This window comes from Molossus molossus, unplaced genomic scaffold (assembly GCF_014108415.1).
Source record: "Molossus molossus isolate mMolMol1 unplaced genomic scaffold, mMolMol1.p scaffold_m16_p_9, whole genome shotgun sequence".
NCBI lineage: Eukaryota > Metazoa > Chordata > Mammalia > Chiroptera > Molossidae > Molossus > Molossus molossus.
The window spans coordinates 57,622,504-57,649,001 of record NW_023425403.1 but is presented as its reverse complement, the minus strand read 5'-3'; the positions used below and the strand labels follow the sequence as shown (position 1 = coordinate 57,649,001).

The window sequence follows — 26,498 nt, the reverse complement described above, 5'->3', positions numbered from 1 at the left end:
AATATTTTAGCAAACAGTCCCAAGAATAATACAGCCACAGGTATTTTGATGGAATGTAATTTTATACTTTTTCCCACAGAGAACAAATTTTTCACCTGTTTCTAAATGTATTCCATATTATTTGAATCAATTATGTGAGTCAATGATTGGCAGGTTACTCTGTACTATATGCACTAATATCTGGATCTCAGAAGATTTTTCCCTTTCAGAATAAAACTGCATTAAGAATATTCCATTAGTTGGTTAGCTCCTGTTACTAACAACATCAAGTTCATAGGATCAATCCCTTTATGAACAGATTTGCATTCAATGCAGCAAATATCAGGTTCTACCATTTAGAACTTAGTCAACTCTCAGCCCGTCATTTCACGCACTGCTCACAAGGGAAAAACCAGAAGGAAAATAGTCCTGGTTCACTTAGTAGAAAAGCTGTCCAAAACATGAACTACCAGTGACGGCTATGGAGGCAGACACAGGCAATCACAGGCAATCTCAAAACAAGAACAAAACCCCCTAACTTGGAGTATATTTTTAAAAATAATCCTAATAAAATATCAAGAAGTTAGAGTCTTAACCTTGACTCCAACTACTTCTGAATTCATAAGCAAACCACGAGACCCTATGGGGTACAGTTTCTCATCACTAAAGTTAGATTTAGAGTTAAAAAATAAAATTAAAGCCCTGGCTGGTTTGGCTCAGCAGTTAGAGCGTTGGCCCTTCCTTGGACCAAAGAGATGCGGGATTGATTCCAGTCAAGGACACGTACCTCCATTGTGGTTCGGTCCTGGGTTCCGGTCATGCGGGAGGCAACCAGTCGATGCATCTCTCTCACATTGCTGTTTCTCTCTCTCTCTCTCTCCCTCCCACTCTATCTGAAGATAAACAGAAAAATATCCTCGGGTGAGGAATTCAAAATAAATTAAATTAAATTAAAAATGTCTATTTTCTGAAATAGAATTTATGGTCTTACCTTGTCCTAACTATGGGCAGGAAGATAACAGACGCCAAAATGTGAGAGTGCTTATCACCGTGGTTATGAGAATTCTGCTGCTCTGCTATTTAATGGGGTCTTAAGAGAAACACAGAGGTGGGTGTTGTTTCTGCAGAGAACTAGCAACAGGTCTTTGGAAGCACAGTTCTCATGGAACATTATTCCAAGTTGGAATTCACCTATCTAGTTACAATGCAGAGCAAGAGTTCAAATAGTTTCACAAACACTAGCCATAAATGTTATAAATTAGTACCTTTCTTCTGTACAATCTGGGATACCATTATCATCCTAATTTTGAAGCTGGAGAAGTTGTAGATCATATTATTTAGGAAACTAGTCCAGGGAAGCATGGCCACTGTAGTCTGAAAGCAGTTTCTTCTGCTCTCTCCAGCACTGATATTTTGAAATAGCAAAGGCAGTGGACATCTGCGTTGGCCAGGCTATAAGGATAACACTGCAGCATTCATGCTCCTACCAAACCTTGCCTTTGTCCACAATGTATTTGTTGTAATAAATGATCTGTCTTCTTCCTGTAACCCACCTCTCTCCCATGTACAAGTCTTATATTAAAACGCCTGTCTCTAGAAGATGCCCACTAGTTACACACTTGCTTCAGTTTTCCCTTGGCACGCCACCCTTGTAGGCACAGCCGTGTTTGTTAAACCTGCCTATGGGCTTTTGCCATATGTTGCAAAACCATCACTAGGCCCCAGCATTCTTCAGATCTGAAAACACAGGAGAGTCTCAGATCCCAGTGAGAAGTCTGAAGTCCACCCAGCCGGGATCCTCCCTAACGCTGCCTCCCGTCACGAAGGTTATGCGACAGGGCGAAGACAGAGAGCAGGGCCATGAGTACATCTTATTTGTTATCCCATATAGGATCTTACTTATTTTTACTTCATCACATCAAATAAAAAGAGAAACAAAAATAAGATTGCATGATATTTACATCTCATGAATAATTCTTTTCCAAAAACCCGTATGTCTCAAGGCCAGATGCAATATATCAAATTCTGTGATAAAACAGCAAAGAACTAGCATCTTTGTGATATATATATGCTAATTATAACAGTAATCTTTTCTAAGAACATATATACACTCAAACTCAGGAATTAATTTTCATATGCTCTATAACATGATTTTTTATGTTTTGTATCTTTTTCCAGGGCTTCTGTTTTCTTTTTAAAAAAATATTTATGTAACTTAAGAAACTTTTTTTTTTTTTTTTATCCTCACCAGAGGACAGTTTTCCTTTTTTTTTTTTGTTCAGGTAGAGTGGGAGGGAGAGAGAGGAACAGAGAGAGAGAGAGAGAGAGAGAGAGAGAGAGAGAGAGAGAAACATCGACGTGAAAGGAACACATCGAGTGGCTGCCACCCGCACAACCGACCAGGGCCGGGGACAAACTGCAACCGAGGTACGCGCCCTTAGCGGGAACCGAACCCGGGTCTCTCAGGACCGCAGGCCGACGCTCTAACCGCTGAGCCAAACCGGCCAGGGCTTAAGAGACCTTTTTAAAAGAACTATAATATATTTGGTCATTTCATGGTATGTTCTTTAAAAAAGGAGGAAAACAACAACATAAAAACCATCTTACTAGAAGTTTATTCCCAATGAACCTTTTGTTGATAATTTCATCTCTTTTGCACAGCTATTTAACGGTGTGGAAAATTATGTGTAATTCTGAACCACAACTGACATTCCAACTCAGGATATAGAAATCAGTTTAAGTATAAAAGTGTCTTATGTTGTCACCAACAATAGCCGGAAAGCCAATACACACGTGCCTTGCAGAAAGGCAAGCCCAGAGATAGCAGTCATTAACATAATACACTCACCAGTTTAGACCTAACAATCAAACTGAAATGCCATTTGCTAAATACTCGGATCTCCAAGGGACAACTTCTGAGCTTTCCATTCATTGCTACTCTCCTTGTAAAAAGCTCAAAGATGAGCGCCACACGATTGTTGTTACAGAGCAATTATTAGCAACATGTATGCCCTCTATACAATAAAAAGGAACGTCAAAATTGAAGATGGTTAAAAATGAGAGCAATCTATTACCCCGTACTGAAATTATGTCTAATTTATTTTAAATTTATTGGAGTTATGTCAATAGCTTTCCTACTGAGCAATGGTAGGTCCTTTCATTCAACAGTGATTGATTGCAGCATGCACATTAGTGTTATTTGACAGTGATTTTTAAAAATGTATATAAAGTTGTAATGTCTTCTGCCAAACAAAGAAACAAAGGCTCTTTTGGGTTTCTACTGCATGTTAAGCATTCGTGTATTGCATGTGTTAAAAGAACTATTAATTAAATAGCCCGCTCTACGCTGGATTTTAACCCCACCGCTGCAATGAAACTACCCTAGATGAGAAGACAGTGACCTCCATGTTACAACATCCGATAGCCCATCTGCCATCTCTATTTACTTGACCCCGTTCAGCAGTATTTCGTAGTGTATCATATCCTCATTGTCGTATTTCCTTCACTTGGCTGCTAGGACATCTCATTCTCTTGGTTTTCCTCCTACTTTGGGAGTTGCTCCTTCTCATCTCATTCCTAGATATTCCTCTTTTTCCTAAGCTCCAAGACACAGTCTCAAAGCCTCTTTCCTTCTGTATCAAATTCATGATTTCATCCAAGGTCAAGGATTTCCAAGATCATATATATGTTAATGTTTCCAAATTGTTTCTTCAGTCTAGACATTTCCCGAATTTTTTTTTTAATATGTCTTTATTGATTTTTTAGAGAGAGAGGAAGGGAGAGAGAGAGAGAGAGAAACATCGATGTGAGGGAGATACATAGACTGACTGCCTCCTGCACACCCCCTAATAGAGATTGAACCTGCAACTCAGGCCTGTGCCTGGCCAGGAATTGAACCAGGACCTCTCAGTCCATGAGATGACCCTCAATCCACTGAGCCACACAGGCCAGGCCATTTCCTGAATTTCAGTGTGCAAACTCCAACCACGAACTCAACATCTCCATGAATATGGCTAAGAGGCAGTGCTAACTATACTTCCAGAACGGATTCTGACCTTTCCTGCTCTACTTTCCTTCTATCCCCATGTCATTGAGCTCTAAGCTCAGTCCTCAGCCTTCTCTATCTCATTGATGGCAACTTCATCACTCCAGCTGTTCAAGCTAAAAATACTTGTAATCTTTCTCTCACATCACATTTCCATCAGGAAATGCCAATGAATCTTCCTTTCATGTAGACTGAAGCTAGCCACTTCTCACCACCTCAACTTCCACCACCGCTGGCTGAGCCGAATCATTGCTTTCCTAAAAGACTGGACACGCCTCCTAACTGAACTTTCCGCTTCACCCTTGCCCTTTCACAGTCCATCCTAACACAGCCGTCAGCGTGAGTGATCTTTGTAGAACAGACGTAAAATCGTGCCCTGCCTCTCTCTCTTCAGAATTCCCCAATGTGTTTCCGATCTCACTCAGAGTAACTGCCACTGTCCTCACAAAGACCCGAAATGTGTGTGATCTGATCCTGGTTACCTCCCTTCTCTCCTTTTCTCTGCTAGGCCAAACCTATCTCCTTGTTGTGCCTCGATCACATCACACCTGGCCACTGCACTGAACCACTGTTCAGACTGAAATCTACTGTGCTCAACCCCACACCATACTGTTTCCATGGTAGAAACCAAATCTCTGGGTCCAACCCCTTCGCCGTATCCCATGCCTCAGAGCCTCATACTCTCTCCTGCTACCCTCATTTACTTTTTTATTTTTTCTGCACTTTAACACGTGTATTTCCATCATAATTAATTTTAACCCCTGCATGCCCAGTCCAGGTAAATTTTATGTTCAATAGGGCCAAATGTTCATATTTTGATGACTGATCGTAGGTTTATATAAACATTAATCCAAATTTAATTGTTCTATTTTTAACATACTGCAGGTATGCCTAATAGTACTAAAAAAAAGTAATGACTGGAGTTTCCTTGAATTTAGAAATTAATTCACCAGACTAACAAATAGTTTGTTTTGCTCAAAATTAAAATATTCTCCTATAAGTTCTATCTCTAAAATCACATTGACAAAGAAATGCCAAAAAAAATCTTCTAAATGTGTAGGGAACACATGAACAGGAAGGGAGATTGGAAGAAAACATATCAGCATATAAGATGGTTTCCTCTGGATGGCAGCGTAAGTGATTTGCACACTTCTCTGCATATTTATGTGCTTTCTAAAATTTCTACAATGAGTATATATTACTTTTATGATAGAAAAGACATTGTTTAAAAGTTAATTACAGCCATTTCTATGTTTTAGAACTAAACTTAAACTCTCCATGTAAGCGATATTTCTGAATCAAGTATATTAACTTACCAGTGTTACTCCATCGTCGTTTTTCTCGTTAACATTTCCTCCACAGGATAAGAAGTGTTTGACGTCTGTCAACATACTCATGGGTCTCTGAAGCTTCATCTGGTGCAGGGAGGTCAGATCCACTCCTGGGGGAAAAGAGTCTTTGAAACAGAACGCAGAGATGCTTCTCGGCTGCTAGGGTGAAAATAGTTTCATCTTATATCTGTCCAGCATGTTCTCCGTTGAAGCCCTCTGCCACTTTGAATTCTCACTCAAAGCACTATGATTATTTCTCTAGGAAGCATTCCATTTCCAGCTAGAGTGTCGTCTTGAATAATTTCCCTCATATTATATCCCAAATCCATGATACAATACCTTACACATGGCAGGTTCTCAATGGATATCTGTGTTACTATAGATCAACACACCCTACCCAAAGTATTTTAAAGTATCTGAATTAAATCACAAGAAATTAGGAAGATACAGTTTTCACTCTGGCCAAAATAGTTGTTGCTAAAAGCAATGTAGTATTTTAGAATGGGAAAAAAAAAAAAAAAAAAAAAAGACTTTTGTGGAAAAGTTGAAAGAATCTGAATAAAGTATGTAGTGTAATAAATAAGACTATACATGTGACATGAATCATTATGACCTGATTATGTTTGATAATATCTATGTAATGTTTGATCTCTGAAGCTTCATCCGGTGCAGGGGGTCAGATGCCTATGCAAAACTGAAACTATATTAACATATCAAGTCAATCTGAACCCCAGTTTACTTCCCTTAACTGTCCATCAGATAATACAATTCTGTAACAATTCAATTTTTTTTTATTCCATTATCCATTCTGTATTGGGAGTATTCTACACTGCTGTTATAGATAGCTTTACCATTATGCTATGAAATGACCCATGCCATGATTTAACACAAAGTTATCTCATAAGCTTTTAGAAGTACATCTAATACCAGTTTTTGTCTCCATAGTAAGCTTCCTAAGAGATCCAAGATGTATAGGAAGCAAAAGAGTTGAGCAACCAAATAAAGAAAGTTGGTTCTAGCAAAGAGAAATAAACATATTTCAGTCATATAAGGGCATTTTAATCCTTGCCCCTACCCCTTCCTCCCAACCCTGACACAGGCATAATGTGGCACTGTCCTAGGCAAACGGGATGCACTGTCACCCTAACCCTGGGTGATTCAGAAGAGGCTGATGAAGGACAGCATTCTGAATGAACTTTATTAAGTAGAAGAAATAGACAAGGTCGTTTGAGAACTGATTTATCTGGGAGTCCTCTGAAGAATAAACAGCAAGGGCTAGAGGTGAGAAAACAAGTTACTGAGGATGTTCCAAAACAGACCAGTTTTCACTAAGGTAGAAACAGCACAGTCGGTGAGGAATATGGACACATTAGAGAGATGTCAAGGAGGCAAACTCCGTCGGATTTGGTGACAATTAGATGTGAGAAATTTAGGGGAAGAAAAGTGATGCTCAGATAGTTGGGTTCCTGGCTGTTCTAATAAAACAGACCATCCATAGAATGTATGAAAGGACAACAATAGGTTCCATATAGACCTGTTATTTCAAATCACCTGCTACCCAAGTCAAGACACTGAAAATTGCACACACAAGCCTGCAGGTTTTGAAAAATATCTAAGCTGCAGGAATATTCTTGGGAACAGGCAGGTGGTAACAACACAAGGAAGAGGGCGAGATAAGTCAGAGTAGTTTGGATGATAAAAGGAGATGCTGAAAGACAAAGCCCTGGGAACTACTAACATTTTGGAGTCTGGTATACAAGTGGCACATCCGCTGGAAACTAAGGAGAAGCTTGAAGAGAAGGGGACACTATGGAAAGATCTGTAGGTGAGAGAGTTTTTCTAACAGAGTGTGATCAAAGTCACCAACTGTCACAAGAGATGAGGTAAGAGGAGAACAGAAAAGCAATCACTGGATAGAGAACCAAGGAGGGCAACAGACTCATGGCAGAGACCTTTCCAGTGGATCCACAGTGGCCGTGGGCTGAGTAGGGTAGAGGAGCTCAGGAGAATAAATGTGAGCCACTTTCTCTAAAAGGAGAGATTGGAAATGAAGGAGAAAGAGCAGTGCACAGTGATATATGTTGAGTAAAGTTTTTGTATTATTTCTTTTTCAGGGACTTGAATATATTTCTATGTCTACATATACACACAGATATACACCCTCCCCCCACGGTGAGCATCGATCTGTCCTGGACCACCTTGAGCTCTCCCTGACTGCCTTCTCTCCACACTTACTCATTTGATAATCAATTGATTTCCTTGAACACCAGCTGGTTTACCTTGCACTAGAGATCTAATGTGCATCAAATACTCCATCAGCCCTCTGTGGCTGTCTTGTTTTCCAGCCCGGATAGCTCAGGCGGCGAGGTGAGGTTAATTGCTGTGCACGGGTGTACAGTGTATATCGGTGGTGACAGTACAATTAGAACTTGTGACCAGCGATTTTCCATGTAATCAACCTGCTCACAACCTCGACTGCCTCCTGCCACATGTGTCCTGATGTGACAGCATGATAAGCACTCTGATTAAAAACTATATGATGCAGAGTGAAAATTCAAGGATTGCAGCTGCCTACTTATAAGAATGCAGCACCGAAAATACTGGGCACTAAATAACAATAAACATCATATCTTGTAACATTAGATGTGTCTAAGGACATCAGCCCATGCTGTCACAGCAGATCATTCTGCAAGGGCACCAACAAGGGTAGAATACGTTGAATTGGACAGTATTTACTGGAACTGTGGCAGCACTACAGATAAGTAGGAAGGACACTGTCAGGAATGGAACTGGACTGTGAATGAGGTGAGGGGGGGCAGATGAACGGGAAGGCAGAGGCAGTGACAAACGGAAAACAGAGTTAAAAATTTAAGAGACTTTATACTGAATTTGTTCCAGCAAACATGCATTTTACAAACTGACTATGACAGCCATTACCATGACCAATTTTCTCCTGACCATTCAGAGTCAGGACCTTCCTCTCATTTTCTTTCCTTAATAATTTTTTAAAGCAGCCTCTCAAAGGAATATGTACATAGGATAGATAATACTGCTTTTGCAAACAATGAAATTTCTTATCAAACAAAATCCTTTAATGAGTTGGGTTTATAAGTAATGTCAAGTCTCTTGTAAATAAATGTAGTTAATGTTAGTTTCTGAAGAGAAACATTTATTTACAGGGCCTATTAAAAATGCAGAGCAGTAAAAAGACAGTCAAGTTCATGGCAGTTCAGAATCACGCGACTACAGGTCAAATTCTGCAGATGTGCAAATAATGAAATTTCCCAATAGTGGAATGTACGTAACTTTCAGCTCATTCTGCTTAGAGGGAATCGGCCTCCCAGTCACAGTTGACCAGATGTGAAGAACGCAGGTGATCCCACAGGGAGGAGCAGGTCCAAGGACTGAGGGAGATGCAGAGGGAATGGCTGACTACACCACACCACCTGTACCCACACTGCTGTCACCCAAAGACTCGGTGACCTTCAACAGCACAGCTCAGCTCACATTTGCTCTAATGAAAATAACAGTACTTACTTTGCTCTCAGAATTAATGAGACTATTTTCTTAAGAACTCACGGCTGCTAAGTACTAGTTGTTATTATTCTAAGCCATCCTCAGAATAAACCTTTTGATACACGCGATCTGGAGGAGGCGAAGAGCACGGGGAACAAAGACACAGATGTGCAGGCTTTTCTTAGAGACAAGAATAGAGTCACACGCACAGTGAAGCTCTTAACATTTTTAAATTTTTCTCTGACAAAAGATCATATTTGAAGGAACTGCAATTTCATTGGTTTTATTTATTCCCAAACATCAGAAAGAGAGAAAAAGAGAGAGAGCATATTTCTTTTCTAAATACCACATCGAGCTCAAGATCTGCCTTTCGCTTTGCCAATATTGAACTTACTCATGAAATGATACCCTGGGTCTGTGCAATTAAATGTTCTTTGCCACTGAATACATCTGGAGTCTCAGCGTCATCTTTCCAGGCCAGCACCGGGATCGTGGGGCATTCTTCTGACAATGTTTCTGTTTCCAAATGTCACCAAGAGAAGAAGCTGGGATGCCCATGCAAACTGCCCTTGACTTAAGCCCTCACTTACCCACATGTGATAATTCTTAAGAGGCCCAAAACTCCTAAGAGAATACACTTCAGATGACATCGCTCTCATTAACTTGAAATTCAATTGTGCTGGTCCACTTCTCTTCTCCTCCCAGTGGAGAATAGATTATAATTACAAGCCTATTCCCACTAATTATGGACTTCAGATGCTTGTTAAAATGTTCCTTCATTGTTGGCCTCCAGAATTCTGCTGGCTTGCAAAACTGCATTGACTAAATCAACAATGCATTGGAGTAGGAGCTTGCAAGGCAGTGTGGAAACATAACTCATCTTACGCAGTCTAGGGAAACTACATCCGTAGGAAATCATGTAAGCAGACCTAAAAAATAAATGTACTTATGATTCCACCAATCTATTTCTTCAGCTAGTTTTCTACAGTTTTTTCAGAGCTCAACCTACCTTTTTCATCCAGATAGGTCAATAGAATACAGCTTGATTCTGTCCCTTCTACAGCATAATCCAATGGGATATTTCCATTGACATCCTGGAGCAGGACATTGGCTCCAGCCTGGAAGTGAAAAAGAGCAGATATAATGTATGTGTGCTGTTAACACAGAAAGCAGGTCAATCCTGCTATTTCTATCTTACTCGGAAAACAGATACAACAGTAGTTTACGTTGGATACAATCCTGCCGAAAACTGGAATTACTTTTAAGAAAAATATATTAAATACTTTGTGAGAAACTTTGACAGTCTAAAAATGTTCAGCGGACCCTTGTAAGCCCCAAGTCCCAACTGCTTCTCCCCATCCTTCTTGCTAAGCCCAAAACTCCAATCAGGGGGTACTGAGCCCCTCACATCAATGTGCTAGCTGCACCCACACAGCCGGTCTTGTTTCCCACAGAACAGAAGTGCCCGTGCCTTCAGAAAGTGAGGATGGCATGCTTGCATGAACGCTGATCTTCCCCAAACTATCCTATAACATCTTTATGTTCCTTGCTCTCCAGCAACTCATCTGAGAGCTGTTCTCACATCATGATGTTTTAAAAAGGCTTAGGCTAATGGCTTCTGGGTGGTTTTTGTCTTTCCGAAATTTTTTGTAAGGAAAAGCATAATATGCAGACATTAATAAGTGGAGCATATGAAATATGATTATTATGTATCTTTCAGCTGCAAAGGGCCCTCCATCAAGCACCTCTCGGCGCACCTGCTCCACCCTCTGCCGTCTTAGCCTAAATAAAGATGAAAGTGCTTTTGCTGTAAAGAAAAAAAAAATGGTCACGTAAACTGTCACCATTGCTTTACATTATTTAATGAGCTCCATAAAATGTGTCAGGCATGGTTTACATCTTTTCTCCAAGGGCATGACATGAATATGTTCCCAGTGTCCAGGATTTCCCATGTACCTACCAATAACATGCCATTAAACTCAGGCCAAACAAATGAAGGTTTCCCTTCAGTCTTTTTAAGATGTCTGTATTGCCATATAAATAGTTACTATAGTTCATATAATATCCAAATTCATAACTTTCCATAAAATGTCACATTCATAATTTAATCTATGAAAATGTGGGTGTTTTCCTTTTCGGTGTGTGCATATATATGTGCGTGTATGTGTATAAATATCCTATACCTTAGGTTTTCCAAAGAACTGCTCTAAATATATTGTAAAAACAAATTGAAAAGTAGGTAAGGGTGGTATAATGTTCCACATCTTAATGTCTGCCCTCCAGAGACGCTGTGCTGCTCACCTCTCCATCTAGAGCTGACCACATCACATATTCTATAACCATAGAAAGATGCTCCTTTATTTGAACAGACCAAGTTATACATTTCAGATTTTCATTTACATAAGAAAAGCGAGCAATTTTAAGATCCTAAAGATAAGTTATTTTCTTAGTACATTTAATTTCATTTTTAATTCCGTTTGAAAAGAAACTACTTGAGGCACTGCTCGTAAGTAGACTTTGCTAATAATTCCTTTCCTTTGGTCTCCAACCATGAGAGCAAGATTTTGCATACCCACCCAAGGATCAATTATTAAAGAATCGATTAAGACACAGACCTATAGGGTGTTCTTACCAGTTTCAATACTAATAGGTAGGAGATAATTGAGTTATTCTTTTTCCCAGTGTATACTTTCAGATATAATTGTATCTATGCCAAACATCTAGGCACAAAGCAGCGGTGAATATAATTAAGAGTCATGTACTATCAATCACAACAAAAATAAATAAGAGAGTGACTTGAGAGAGGTGGGGCACCTGGAGAGACTGTCTATTCTTTCAGAAGTAATGAGGCTCTTTCAAAGAAAGTCTGAAAGTGGAACGATGCTGAATATTTTGCTGAACACACTCATTGAAATTGCTCCTCATTAATCACTCATTGGTCTGTGCTGCTAACTTACCAGGTATTATTCCCTATATAGGAGTCAGACTTTTCTAATCACAGATCACATCTTATCCCTCTTTATATTCCCAACACTTATTACTGTGCCTGGCAGATATTAGGTACTAACAAAGATTTATTAAAATAAATTGAAAATAAGGAGCCAAAACACTGAATTAAACTATTAAAAATGGAGGCAAAGAATTCTAATTTCCATAAGAATTTTTAAACTATGTTTTCTGACCTTCATTTTCAAGGGTGTAATATTACAGATTACAGATAATATCACAGATACTATTACAAAGTCATTATATGCATACTTATGTTTCCTGCCTTCAATCTTTCTATGTGAATAATGACGGGAAGCAGGGGTTACCACCCCAAAAAATGCCTTCGGGGATATTGCTTTTAAGATGGTTATATAGGAACAAAAGACTCAGCAAAAATCTTTCACAACCCCCTCCACTGCCAGAGAAATGTAGATGGGGGACCTGCTCCAGGAAGGAAGAGAACCCCACAGTTAACTACAGTTTCATGTAAACTAGTGTGTGAAAGGCAGAGAGGAACCTAACAAAACCCACTTGTTCAAAGTTCTCTCTCCACCCCATTGTTAAAGATGGCCCAGCAAACATTCATTTACCAAACATTTGCTGTTCTTCTCCCTGGGAATTGCCTTTCTGACCTCTGAAGTCCCAAACCACAACCATCCTTTGTCCTTAGCTTCAGAACGGCATACAAGCCTCAGCTGGCGAATAGTCCTTTGGGTCTCTATTCTTATGGCACCCCAAATGTGCAGCCCTACAGTAAAGTTTGGACATTTTCTCCTGTTAATCTGTCTCTGTTAATTTGATTATTAGCCCAGCTAGAAGAACTTACATGGTGAAAGGACAATTATTTTTTAGCCCCTACAATGGCATTTATGCAAAATTCTCTCTCTCTCTCTCTCTCTCTCTCTCTCTCTCTCTCTCTCTCTCTCTCTCTCTCATTTTCTCTCTCTCTTTCTCTTTCCCTTTGTCCCTCCCACCCCTCTTTTTTTCTTTTTGGGCTAGAATGCCCCACCTGCAGTGGTCCTGGTGCTCTGCCCCCACCACCCAGACTATCTGGGGTTGACAGATGTCCATAGACGGGCTGAGCCATGTGCAATAACAACATAGATCCTAAAGGATCCCTGGAGAAGCCGTATTTCTTGAATTACAATTCTGAAATTGTACATCTATTGTTTGAAAAAAACACCATTGATAAGATTCATAGCTAATTACTATTCTTAGACTGAGTAACTTAGAAGTTAATGTGCAGTTATAGTTGTTAATGGATCCCACTGGAAATAAGGCACTGATGACTTTTAAAACAGGACATTTCCTCCAAATGTCAGAACACTTCTCTTAATATCATCAGATGGTCTCATTTCTAGGATACAGAAAAGGAGGTGGCTCAAGGGGTTGGGAATTAGTACCTATTTTAAAATAAACACCTTGAACCAGTCGGGAACATACAATGAATTTTCTCAACTTTGCAAAGTGAGAGCTAACAAATAATTTAATTAAATAAAAATACCACTCTTGACATTGTCCATTTTTAATGTGAGAATTTGAAACATGTCCTAAGATACCAGTTTTCTCTTCTAAGACACGACATTTTTTAATATCTTTTCTAAAATGTTCTTTTAGATTTTCAAATTTTATTTCATATGTAAGTGTCCACTACATGATTTTTCAGCTACAAATATAAAAGCCGGAGGAAAGGGCTCCGGAACTGGTGCACGTGGTAATGACACTGTTTCCTTGGATACATGGCTCGGAATGAGGACGCCACAGTAAACAGTAACTTTAATTTCCTCGTGAGCTGGTTTGTGCATTTGATTGTGTACCTAATTGTCTTATTTCAGGGTATGAGAAACAGGACAAGTTGAGGATGTAGATTGATTTTCAAACATAAAACAAAGAATATCCAAGCCTACACTTATTTTATGGAACAATAACTTTAGCAATCATTGTACACATTTTCTAAATCTTAAGTACTATTTTAAAATTACTGAACGTTGTCCTTTATAAAATCATATGAATCAGGAATTGGGTGTGTAAAAAGGATACTGAGAGTGAGAGGAGATGGCAGGTATACATACTTTTCTCATGAACCAAAAGAACTCATTTATATTTGATGCCCTAAGCCCTAAGGGTGTGTGTGTGTGTGTGTGTGTGTGTGTGTGTGAGAGAGAGAGAGAGAGAGAGAGAGAGAGAGAGAGAGAGAGAGAAAGAGAGATTGTCCTGGTTTTATATTCCTACACTAATCAGCAGATGTCAAATTCCTAATACTGACAGTAGTGATTATCCTTTGTCTAACTAAAAGGAGAAATTCCAAATTAAGTAAAACTAGCATTCGTAAGAACAAGTCAACAAAAAATATCTTTGTACAATAAACACTCTGAGGCAAGTACTTCAGCTTGGCTTCAAGAAAATCAATCAGTCACAGAGTGATTGATTTTCATCAAGGAAATGAAAGTAATCAATGCTATATATGCAAAATCAACAGAAACTTCTCCAATGTTTTCTGTAATTGAGGACTGTTTAGTTCTCACTGGGATCTCTAATCTCATTTCCTCTTTAATTATGCACACCGGGAGGCCACCCAGCTTCCAACTTGTCCTAAACTATGTTCCTGGAGTACTGGAAATGGAATTCAAATATATCATTGCCCCTGAACAGGAATCTCATTTACTGCCTATGAGGTGACATATGAACAATTAAATATTCTTTTACATTATGTAACAATTTAGTATCACTGAATATATTTAACAATTGTTTGATTTAGTAATAATTCTCTAACCAGTGGTTCTCAACTTGTGGGTTGCGACCTCTTTGGTGGTCAAACGACCCTTTCACAGGGGTCGCCTAAGACCTTCGGAAAACACATATTTCTGATGGCGATTCATAACAGTAGCAAAATTACAGTTATGAAGTAGCAACAAAAATAATTTTATGGTTGGGGGTCACCACAACATGAGTAACTGTATTAAAGGGTCGCAGCATTAGGAAAGTTGAGAACCACATTCTTACTCTAATGTGTTAGAGTCTAACACATTAATAATTAAATTTTCATTAAAGGTACCTACTGGCATTTTAGTTAAAAAAATACCACTCTCTATATACTAATACTTTTTGGTGACTTTTTTCTTTTGACATAATTTCAGGTTCACTCAAAGTTGCAAGAGTAACAAAGAACTGTATACCTGTTTTGGGCTGAACTGCATGCCCCAAAAAGCAATGTTGAAGTCCTAACCCTAGTAGCTATGGACGTAACCTTATCTGGAAACAGGATCACTGTAGACATAATTAGCTCAGTTCAGATGATGCCAAGCCGAAGGAACCAATATGACTGGTGTCCTATGTTCTAAATTATTATATTTTCTTTTCTAAGACTTGATATTCTTCAATATCTTTTTTTAAATGTTCTTAGTACATCTCCCTCTTTTCTTTAGCAGTTTTCAAGCTACTTATTTATTCTATTGTTTACACTTTTACAACAGCCCTCACCGCCCCTCCCCCCTGCCCCTTTGCCCACTCCACCCAGCCCTTGCCCCACCCTTCCCTCTGGCCATCACCCTGTTGTCTGTGTCTGTGGGTTGTGCATATATGTTCTTTTGTGTCATCTACTGATGTAAGCATCCACTATGTGATTTTTCAGACACAGAGAGAAGATGGGCATGTGCAGATGGCTGCAGACTGGGGTGATGTTGCCAGGAGCTTGCAGAAACAAAGAAGGTCCCCTAGAGGTTTCAGAGGGAGCACGGCCCTGCTGACACCTTGATGTCAGACTTCTGACCTCCAGAACTGTGAGACCACACGTTTCTATTGTTTGAAGCTATTCAGTTTGCAGTACTTTATTATGGGATCCCTAGGAAACTAATATTCTTAATATTCTATCTTTTGTCCAAATTTACCAATTATTTGTTTTTCCCTCTCCCTCCTTCCTTCCATCCCTCCCTCCCTTTTTTCCTCTCTCTCTCTTTATTTCTCCTGAATCACTTAAAATTGAGTCACAGATACCTGTCCCTTTACCCCTAACTGTTTTACTATGTATTTCATAAGAACAAAGATATTATCTGGCACAAAAGTTATGAAAATTAGAAAAATTTAACATTAATAAATGTTATTATCTAAATCACAGTCCATATTCAAATACCATTAATTTTCCAAATTACACCCTTGATAATTATTTTCCCCTGATCAGGATGTAGTCCAAGGTCAGCCAGTGAATTCAGCTGTCCTTTCTCTTTAGTCTCTTACAATTTGGAACAGTTCCTCTGTCGTTTCTTTTAAGATCTTCTCTGATATGTCCTTACAATAAGATTTTTGGCAGGAAAACCAGAGGGGACAGTGTGTTCTTCCCATTGTATCACATCAGAAGACACATGCTGTCCCTTGGTCCCATAAGTTTCATCACCTGGTTAAGGTGAATTTTTGTATTCTGCAATGTAAACTTGCAGCTAAGAATGCATGAGTTCAAGTATCAATAAATAAATGAATACCTGAACACAGGGGAGAAGAAAAAGCTCTTCCTTGTAATATAATAGCAGTTAATAAGTATGGAATAATGATAAAGTTAGAATTTACCATTCATTAGAGTAATAACTGATTCAGATTCAGATGAGAGTCATCAAGGGATACTAAACCTAAAGAAAATGGTTAATAAGGAATGAAATATTTACATAGTCATCAAATATATTGCCACAAACAATTCCATTTAAATATAGAAATACTGGCATCTAACAAGTTAGGAAAAACAGAAAAATAATGTGAGTGGATGTTTCATGCTTTTGAATTATAGATGGTTTTTCCTTTTGTAGAACTTTTTGGATTCATATGCTAGTAGGAAAAGTGAAAGTTATTCCAAACTAGTATGAAACATAAAAGCAATTATTTTAATAAGGTGAGAAGTATGTGATTAGTATTTTGCAAGCTTCTTTTTAAGGACATGGGATGTGTATTATGAGACCAGAGATTGTCTCAATTCTTTCTCATGTCTTCCCAGTATACATGTCATCCACCTCTGCTTCTCTCCAACCCTTCCCTTCCACTGTCCTCCTGCTCAATCGCCTCTGCTCATACAGACCTTCTGGATGTCCCTCACACATGCATTGTTCCCACTGACATTTCAACTGCTGGTCCAACTGCCTGAAATAGTCCCCTCTGGGGCATCTTGCAATGTCTGTTTCTTTACATCTTTATCCCTAGAATTACTTATCTAAAAGTCCCCATTCTCAACAAATTTATCACTTTACATTACCTTGCTCTGTTCTAATTTTCTCACAGTTATGATTAGGATTATGATACAATGTCTTAAACACACATTTATTAACACTACTGGACACTAAATTTTACACTCTATGAGAGAAACTATTTTGATACTGGTATATCTCTAGAATTTATTACACTATCTAGTATTCTATATGTGCTCAGGAAATAATTATGTGAATAAATTAAAAATGACTAATACTATTAAATTACATAATTTATATAGTTTTATCACTGATAATTTTATACCTCAGAACTTCTTTCTTTTTTTTTTTTTCTTACAAACTTTCATTGTGGACACTGAAATTTGAGTTTTATATAATTCCACAGTTCACAAAATTTTATTCTTATTTTGATATTTTCAACCATTTTAAAAAGTAAAATTTTAATTTATGGGTCATACAAAAAAAGACAATGGGCCAGATTTGGTCCATGGGACAGAGTTTGCTGTCTCCCGGAATGGAATAAAATATAGAATGTCAAATGCATGTGAGTACAAATGCTCAATGTCTTGTTTGAAATTAGAGCTCTATTATTTTCATTTATTTTTCTCCTTTCAGCTTTATTGAGATATAACTGAAATATAGCACAGTGAAAGTGTAAGGTGTTCAATGCAATACCTTCATGCACACATATATTGCATGATTAGAACTATTTTTAAATTAGCAGTTTTAATTATAGAAAAAGGTCTCTATTCCTTAATAAATTTTTAACTATTTGTATTTCTTTTCTACATTATTTTTTCAAGTGCTCTGGGAAACCTGCCCTGGCCAGTTTGGCTCAGCAGTTAGAACATCGGCCCACGGACCAGAGAGTCTCAGGTTCGGTTCCCGAAAAGGGCACGTACCTCGGTTGCGGTTTGCCCCAGCCCCGGTTGGGGTTGTGTGGGTGACCGCCTCTCGATGTGTCTCTCTCACATCGATGTTTCTCTCTCTCTCTCTCTCTCTTCCTTCCTCTCTCTCTCTCTCGCTCTGTCTGAAGATAAATGCAAAAAGTGTCCTTGGGTGAGGATAAAAAAAAAGAAAAAAAAATCTAAATGAGGCGTTTTATATGAAAGTCCACAAAATGGTAATTATGTATTTTCCACTATCTTCTTTCATTAAGGTAGTGAGTTTGGTGAAACTATTAGACAATGGGAAGTGGAATATTAGAACTCAGAGAACTGTGAAATAGAGAACAGAAAAGATAAGGGAGCCTTTGAGTTAGAGGCGGCAGGAAGCGGAGGAAAGGGGACGTGACGTCCCTCGGAACAATGAAAAGGAACAAGGCTTCTGGTGGGAAAAGCCTGGCTCTGTGTACGGGGTTACTGCTCGCTGGTTTTATGTCCACGGTCAAACCACCTAATTCTGCCCTTCAGTTTACAAAATGGAGCCAACTGATAGTATTTATTTTATTACAAATATCTTCAGCATAAGCCTATTCAGTACCCAGCCCAGTGCTTGACATACAGCAGGCACTCAGTAACTTGCATCTATACTAACCAAAGTAGCTGGAAGAGCAAGAGCATCATATAAAATGAATTATCTGCAAAGACAACCACGAACTATCGTATATTAAATCACCCATCCTTCTCTGCCAGCACAATTTTCAGCTAAGTTTAAGAATTCAAATCCTTACCCCTGGCCAGTTTGGCTCAGTGGTTAGAGCGTTGGCCCTCAGACTGGAGAGTCTTGGGTGTGGTTCCCGTGAAGGGCGCCTACCTTGGTTGCAATTTGTCCCCGGCCTCGGATGAGGTTGTGTGGGTGGCAACCAGTCGATGTGTCTCTCTCACATTGATGTTTCTTTCTCTCTCTCTTCCCTCCTCTCTCCCTCCTGCTCTATCTGAAGATAAATGCAAAAACGTCCTCCTGTGAGGATTAAAAAAAAAGAAAAAAGAATTCAAATCCTTAAAAGAATGGTACAGAATGAAATAGTAGGAAAAGGAGAAGGGAAATTCCTCCCAGAGCTCCTTAAAATACTGAAGATGGTAGATGGGATTTGATTATTTATTTTCTTCTCTTCACTCTTACCATACAATTTGTTTGACAAAACAACAAAGAAACGATAAAAGCATTTAAGCAAAAAATACTTATAAAATGTCATTCACAGAATACACAGGCACAGCATTAAAATGTTTGAGTGCAGTATTTGTAACAGACCAGAAACATAACAGAATGCCCTCTATTCATACTACTATTCAAAAAATGCAACATGCCCTGAGGTGTATAAGGGAACACTTCATGAATCTGTTTGTAAAATCAGACCAGATGTAACAAAATGTACTTATAAAAGACGAAGTGGAAACTTGCAGGTACCTCTGAAAGAGATCTCCAAAAACAATGTGTCTAATTCCTTTATTTCCAAGTAATTTACTACTTAGGTTTTTGAAAATCTGTCTCCCACCCAGTGACTGAAGAAAGCACTGCAGAGCTTCCCCTATTGCTCATATACTCAATTATATGAGAAACAAAAAACAAAGAAAAATTTCTCACGATTCTGACCTTGTCTGCAAGGACAAACTCCAAAGAACTGCTAAACCTTCAAACAAATCAGAACAAAGATAGTAAACTGTATTTATAAAAATATAAGCAAATAGATAAGAATCCCCCACCAAATGAACTGAGATCCCTGCAAAAAAAAAAAAAAAAGGTTGTAGATACTGCCCCGACAGGGCAATCAAATGCAGCCAAGAATAACAGATGCACATGTTCTTGTGAAGTACCTACTCTCTCTATCCTGCCTCGTTTTAAAATTCTTTATTATTGTTGAATTGGGCAATTAACAGGAATGTTATTTTATAAGAATTATTCATAAAACGACACCTCTCATTCTGAAATATTTATGCCACCAAAAGGAACTGGTGAAGAAACTCTTAAATCTCTCTACCCTTAGCCATTGAATCATGACCTCTTTCCACAAACTCAGCAAACATCCAGTCAAAAAGAGAGGCTGTCAGGTAGAGTGTGTACCAGCGGAAACCTGAAACAGAGTGAACTACCCCTGATAACCACCAGTGAGCAGGCTGAGAAGGAAGGACCCAAAGCCTTGGCATAAGCTGTTCTTATTGTCCTTGAGTCCATTGTTTAAGCAGAGAAAGAAAACCAGAAGCATGTAGCTTTCCTTCAGGTTCTACATTTGGGGCAGATAACATAGGAGGCCACACACATGGGGAATCCATTTATTCATTAAAGAAATATGTATCAAGCCCTTATTATGATTAAAGTGTACTTTGAGATTTTAATGATTACAAATATTTATGGAAATACACAATTTTAAACCTACTGTATTACAACCATTTAAATTGTTGTAACAGTTGAAATTATATTAGAGCAAATTTTCACAGTTCTTTCTGTAAACATCCTGAAGTCAGTAATTGTTAATGAAAGGGTGAGTAACATTTTAAAGGGTAAAGGTAAAAGCTTGCAAAAGGCGGAAACTGAAAAATTGTGTTGCTTGCATGACCTTTGCTTGGCCTTCTGTTGAGTATGGATAAGGATTATCTGGATTATTCGAAAGACAATGAATCACCCAGCAGATACAGGACGAGATACCAGACCAGTACAACTACAAAACAATGGGCCAGGCAAAGTACGTCAGCAGGAACTGCCAGAGGCTAAAAGTAGAGTATATAACCTACACCTCAACTGTTATTCAAGGCTGAACCCGTTTAGGCTCAGCCCGCCTGCACCCAGGCACATGCAGTAAAGCCATTTTGCTCTGCATTGGCCGTGCGGTGTGGATGTGATCTCCCGCCGGCTCAGACCTTTTAGTTACTGTGGGGTATGTAGCTCTACGTGTAGCATTGCTGCAGTGCTAAATGACAAACCATGTCAAGTAAATAAAATATGTAAGAAAGAAAAGGTAATCATAGTCCTGGCTGGTTTGGCTCAGCGGTTAGAGCGTCAGCTCACAGACCAATGAGTCACAGGTTCAGTTCCAATCAAGGGCAAGTACCTAGGTGCAGTTCATCCCCGGCCCTGGTTGGGGTCTTGCGGGAGGCAATCAATGAATGTGTCTCTCTCACATCGATGTTTCTCTCTCTCTCCCTCTCTCCCCCTCCCACTTTATCTGAACAATAATGGAAAAAAAGTATCCTTGGGTGAGGATTTTAAAAAAAGGTAATCATAGAATTCCAAGTGGCTAAGGTGTGAATAGCGCTTACAGTCATATAAAGAAATCTCTGATACTGACATGACAAAAGTTTGGCATGATGATAAGGGGATGATGGGCGAATGGGCAGAGTGTACGATCTAATGGGGTTGGGAGAGTGTGAACAGAGAGCTGAATTTCCATCTTTCAGTCTCAAGATGAAAAATCAAGGGGTAGTGATATATTTAGCAAGAAATAGATATAAAAACTAGAAGAATCATCTTGAACAGTTGAAAGTGGTTGTATCTGAGAAGAAAAATTCAAAAGAAGGATTAAAGGAAAGGAAATAGATAAGCTATTGATAACATTTCCAACCAGCCTTATAAAACTGACTTTTTAAAATATGGGCATGTTTGGAAGATAAAAATCTCAAGTGAAAAGAAATAATGGCAAAAATAAAAACATTTATGTCATGAGATATTTATTGCCATAGTCATGAAATAATATAGAGTATCATAAATACAGAAAAAAATCGTGAAAATTTGCTTTGACCAGTTTAACTTAGTGGTTAATTAGCACATTGGCCCAAGGGCTGAAGGGTCACAGGTTCAATTCCCAGTCAAGGGAATGTACCCGAGTTGCAGGTTGGATCCCTGGCCCAGGTTGGGGTCATGCAGGAGGCAACCAATTGATGTGTTGCTGTCACCTCCCTCCCTCTCTTCCACTCTATCTAAAAATCAATGGAAAAATATCCCCAGGCAAGGATTAAAAACAACAACAAAAAGTAGTAAAAATTTATATAAAATGTCTAAAATAGGAAAATAATTAATTAATGATATTTGTATGTTGCAACTGCTTATTATTAAAAACCAAAATGTGGAAGAGTATTTTAAGGCATGGAGACATGCCGAAAAACACATATAAATATATAGGCTACCAAGATGTAAATATGGTATTGGTTAAATTCTGTGTAGATATTACACGTGTGGGGAAGAAGGAAAGGGGAGAGGAATTAAATAATACATCAAAATCAAAACAAACTCAGTGATTTTCTCTATGTGATGAAATTATTAGCAATTTGAAATTTTTTTATTGGTGTGTTTCAATTTCCTACAGTAAACATGTATGATATTCATACTGAAAAAATATTTTCAAGACAAACAATGAGCAAAACTCTGGAACAAGATGCAAAACACATGACCATTCTTGTGGGTCCACGGCAAGTTTCAAATCTACTAAATTCAAGGGTGAGGAGTAAAATTTGAGACAAATTAACGATGATCTAACTGACGATCTAGATGACAGATTAAAAAGATACAATTTTGTCAGAAGCCTACTGAGTGTTTCTGAAAAAAAGCTAAGGAAAGAAATCACAGCTCTAGTTTAGTCGAGTCACATATGGTTAGGGTAAATTGAACATAATTTCAAGTCACTTGTATTTTCTAAGCCCACTCATTTAGCCTAGTAAAATGGTTTTGTGGAAAGCACACTAACCACTTAGTAAATATTTATTGCTAAAGATCTTGGATGAAGAAGCCAGTGCCCTCCTACCTATTATCATTCAATGTATCACTCTCCAATACCAGTCTGTTCCCTCTGATTCTCATAAAGGCAATGTTGCTAATCTGAACTCTCCATATCTGCCCAGAAAATGCAGCCTTTTCCAGGTCTATTTACCAACAAACTGAAAAATGGGTAGTTGATACTTTCTGTCCCTTAATACCTTGTGTTAATGGCCTCCATGTGCAATTTATCGTGAGTGTCTTATGGTACTAGTGCCTATATTATTTTTCTTTCTTTTGTCCAGAATGTTCATCACAGTTTTAATGTCTCCCACTGTAATCTTTTATATGGGGTGGGCCAAAGTAGGTTTCCAGTTGTGAGCACACAAAACACAAAGTTCATCCTTGCATCATGATTTATTAATTACTGTATTATTTATTTGTAAACCTACATGCTGTGCACATGAAGAGGAACCACAAAAGGTTTCCTGTGCCCTTGCATTTGAACTAGGGATGTAGTTTGCAACTTTCTTCGGGTTTGCTTTCCCATGTTCAAATGACTGGTGGCTCCCGTTAACTACAGCTCTCCCATGGCCACGAGGAAACCTCACTCTGCCCTTGACTTTCATAGCAGTACGGCTTCAGGCTTCCCTTCTCTGTACGGCTTCTCTTCTCCAGTCCTCATTGCAGCCTCCTATTTCTCTGACAATCCTTCAGTTGGTTTACTTGGCACCCTCTTTCAAATGTCCTTTCTTTTTTACAGACTTCACATTCTCACACGTTGATCTGATTTACTCAAGGGCTTCTGTTACGATATGTACGCAAATGAAACTTTCCTCTCTCTCCTGAGTTCCAGGACCAGCTGCCTCCTAGACTTTTCCAGGAGGAAGTCTTCTCGGGATCCTGACCTTAGTATGTTAAAAAGGAACACATGGCCCTGTCACATAAACAACACTTCTCCACTGGTGTTTGCTTTCCTGGTATATTGCACCATCCCTCCCAATTCTCCCAATTTCCCAGAAACAGAAGGCTAGGAGTCATTTTTAACCCCCCCTTCTTTAACTCCTACATTAAAAATATCAACATTACTCTTAATTTCACCTTCAAAATAGTATCATCAACATGTGCTTCATTCCCATCACTGCCATGCTACACTCACAGTCACTTACCAGGGTTTTAGATCATGTTTTCCCAAAGGCAGTGCCTCAGTCTAGTGCCCCCTCAGTCTTTCTCTACTGCTGTCCAGTGCCCCCTAGTGAGGTCAGGCTCCCCCTTCCTTGAGCCTCCAGAGTATCATTTACTTACCGTAACTATTACAGCCTTCACGGGAAGCTAAGATTTGATGTATGTTATAAATTAGTATTTATGCTCATTTTTTTTTTTACTCTCTGCTACATACGAGCATTAATCTTTAAGGCCAGAGACCCTGTCTCTCCTGTCACTCATGTCTTCTCAGGAGCAAGCACAGCACCTGGCACACAGAAGACCTAATAATAGTAACTGTGTAAGGAGACAGATGTTGATTTAACCTGATTGTAGTAATCATTTCACAAAGTATACTTAAATCATATTATACTCTTAAAATATGTATACAATTTCATTTGTCAATTGTACTTCAATAAAGCTGGCGGGGGAGGGGGGGAGACTGAGGAGCTCTTAGGATCAGTGGCCACCAACAGGGCTGAGCAACTGGAGCAGCTTCCTTCAAAGTCTTACTCTCATTCGCCCCAAAAATACAACCTGGGGTAAAACAAAATGGACATCTGCCCAATTTCCTTCTTTGATCATCTTGCCTTCAGGTCAAGTGAGAAGCATGAAGTGGGATAAAAAATGGACTGTGCCACTGACTTCACCCCAAAGACGTGTATCAGCAATGTTCCGGGCAAGGGCCGTTTTGAGGAGTTTGCGTGGACAGAAGCCAGACTGCCTGGATGAAACAGTATCCAAGGGGCGATAAGCTGAGGTCAGCAAAAGCATACTGTTCTTCAGAGGAGCTTGGCAGTGAAAATGACAAAGTCCATGGGTAGCAATTAAGAGAAAAATTTCATCTTTTTTCCTTACTTTTAATCAATTGGATATACTAGGACATAACTATACATTTTTATAATGGCTAACAGAATTGCTATGAACATAAAGGATGAATAAAGGATGGAAGAGAAATACTTAGAGAGCTGACAATTAATAGAATCTAAGAGAGGGTGTGGGAGAATTTAGCTTATAAAGAAGAATAAGCACTCTTTAAAAATAAAACAAAGACACAATAAATAGAAAAAAAATCAATAGTTTGTTAGTAGAAAGCTGAAGGCAATCAGCCTGAAGACTGCAATGTTCCCAGTGAGGCTGAAGTCAAGATCAACTGCTGAGAACGACAGTAAATAGCGTGTGGTCAAGCACATACAAGTTGGTAGTGACTCTTAGCTCAGTTCTTCTGCCATAGTTCTCACTGGAAAATCACATATACTTTGAACCATTTGGATTTATAGCTCATTTTCTAGGGAGAAATATAACCTGCTGAAAAATAACAGGGTACCCTATCTCTTAACATTTAACAAATCAAAGTGATGGAGAGGATTATTTAGAACTAAACAGCATAATTTATAGTAGTATGTAATCCAAGAATAGTCTAAGTAACTAATGAATGAAGTTTTGGAATGGCTTACTTTTGATCTATCAATTTAAGCCTCCCAACACAAACTAGGTAACACACGTTTGAAATATCATTTCTTAGTTCAGTTATGACAAAATTTCTGGGTTACGGCAATTGCCTGCAGAACCCATAAAAGTGATCTAGTTCCACAGTGCCCATTAGACACAGTCCATGACACACTTCATCCAACAAGCAATATAATTACTAACATCAGATGTTCAAACACAAAAAAGGCCAAGGATTGAGAAAATATGCACTGCAATTTCCAGCTTATTCCATTGTTACTTAAGTGAAAGAATGATAAAGACATTACTGAGCATCGCTTAGTAAATGGTTATCCATTTGCTAATATTTCCTCCTAAACCTTTTGATTACAAAGAGTGAAAATATTTTAAAAGGTCTCCCCATGATATGTCATATATAATTCAGCAATTCACTATTGCCTTTCACCCTTCAAAAAAATGAAACTAACTAAAGTGACACTTTATCCTTCATTTATCATTACTCATTTCTTGAAGTTCTGTATAATAGTAAAATTTATGAAATGGCTCCATGATATGTATCCAATCATATCTGCCCCAAATTTTCAATAGGAGAGAGAAAAAGTCTGAGATGACTAGTCAGGAACACAGGTAATCATTTTCCCCAATACAAATATCATACAGTATTTCACTCAATTAAATTATTTTTCTTTCAAAATAATTAATGTCAAAATAAAAAATGTGCTTCTTGTAGTTCAAATGCAATGAACTGTTACAGTGTGCAGATTTATCACAGCTTCAGCACTGCTAACAGAACCGAGTAACTTAGCAACTGTGGGCAAATGGAAAAACTAATGTGGAAATTCAGATCTAGCATGCTGCAGCTCTATGAAAATCTTTAATTCAAAGATATATCAGCAAAGAAGTGAGAACTGAGCAAGGTTATTCAGAGACCACATAGTGCAAAACAGCAGAGGAAAGTCCATTGTTCACTTCCCAGCAGGTGATGGAATAGATTCTAAAGACATTTTAAAAGCACTTATTCAAGGCACAGATGCATTGATACTACATGCTAGAATACATATATGTATACATAATATTGCAATAAATATGATGTCAAGGTTTTCAAAAGAACAAAACCTGACATGTTTTGAGTGAATCACATTTCTGCCTTTATGATTTATTCTTGAATAACCGAAA

General features: G+C 38.5%; 1 protein-coding gene across 1 annotated transcript in view; it reads right to left on the bottom strand.

Moving 5' to 3' along the window:
• The window catches only part of MYO16 (myosin XVI), a 422,200-nt gene that overhangs the window by 349,214 nt on the left and 46,488 nt on the right, over nucleotides 1–26,498 (bottom strand). The window contains exons 4-5 of the mRNA XM_036250228.1: nucleotides 9,881–9,989; nucleotides 5,341–5,465 (exon numbers count right to left, since the gene is read on the bottom strand). Of these exons, the coding sequence (XP_036106121.1) occupies nucleotides 5,341–5,465; nucleotides 9,881–9,989 (234 nt within the window). The remainder of the gene's footprint in view (nucleotides 1–5,340; nucleotides 5,466–9,880; nucleotides 9,990–26,498) is intronic.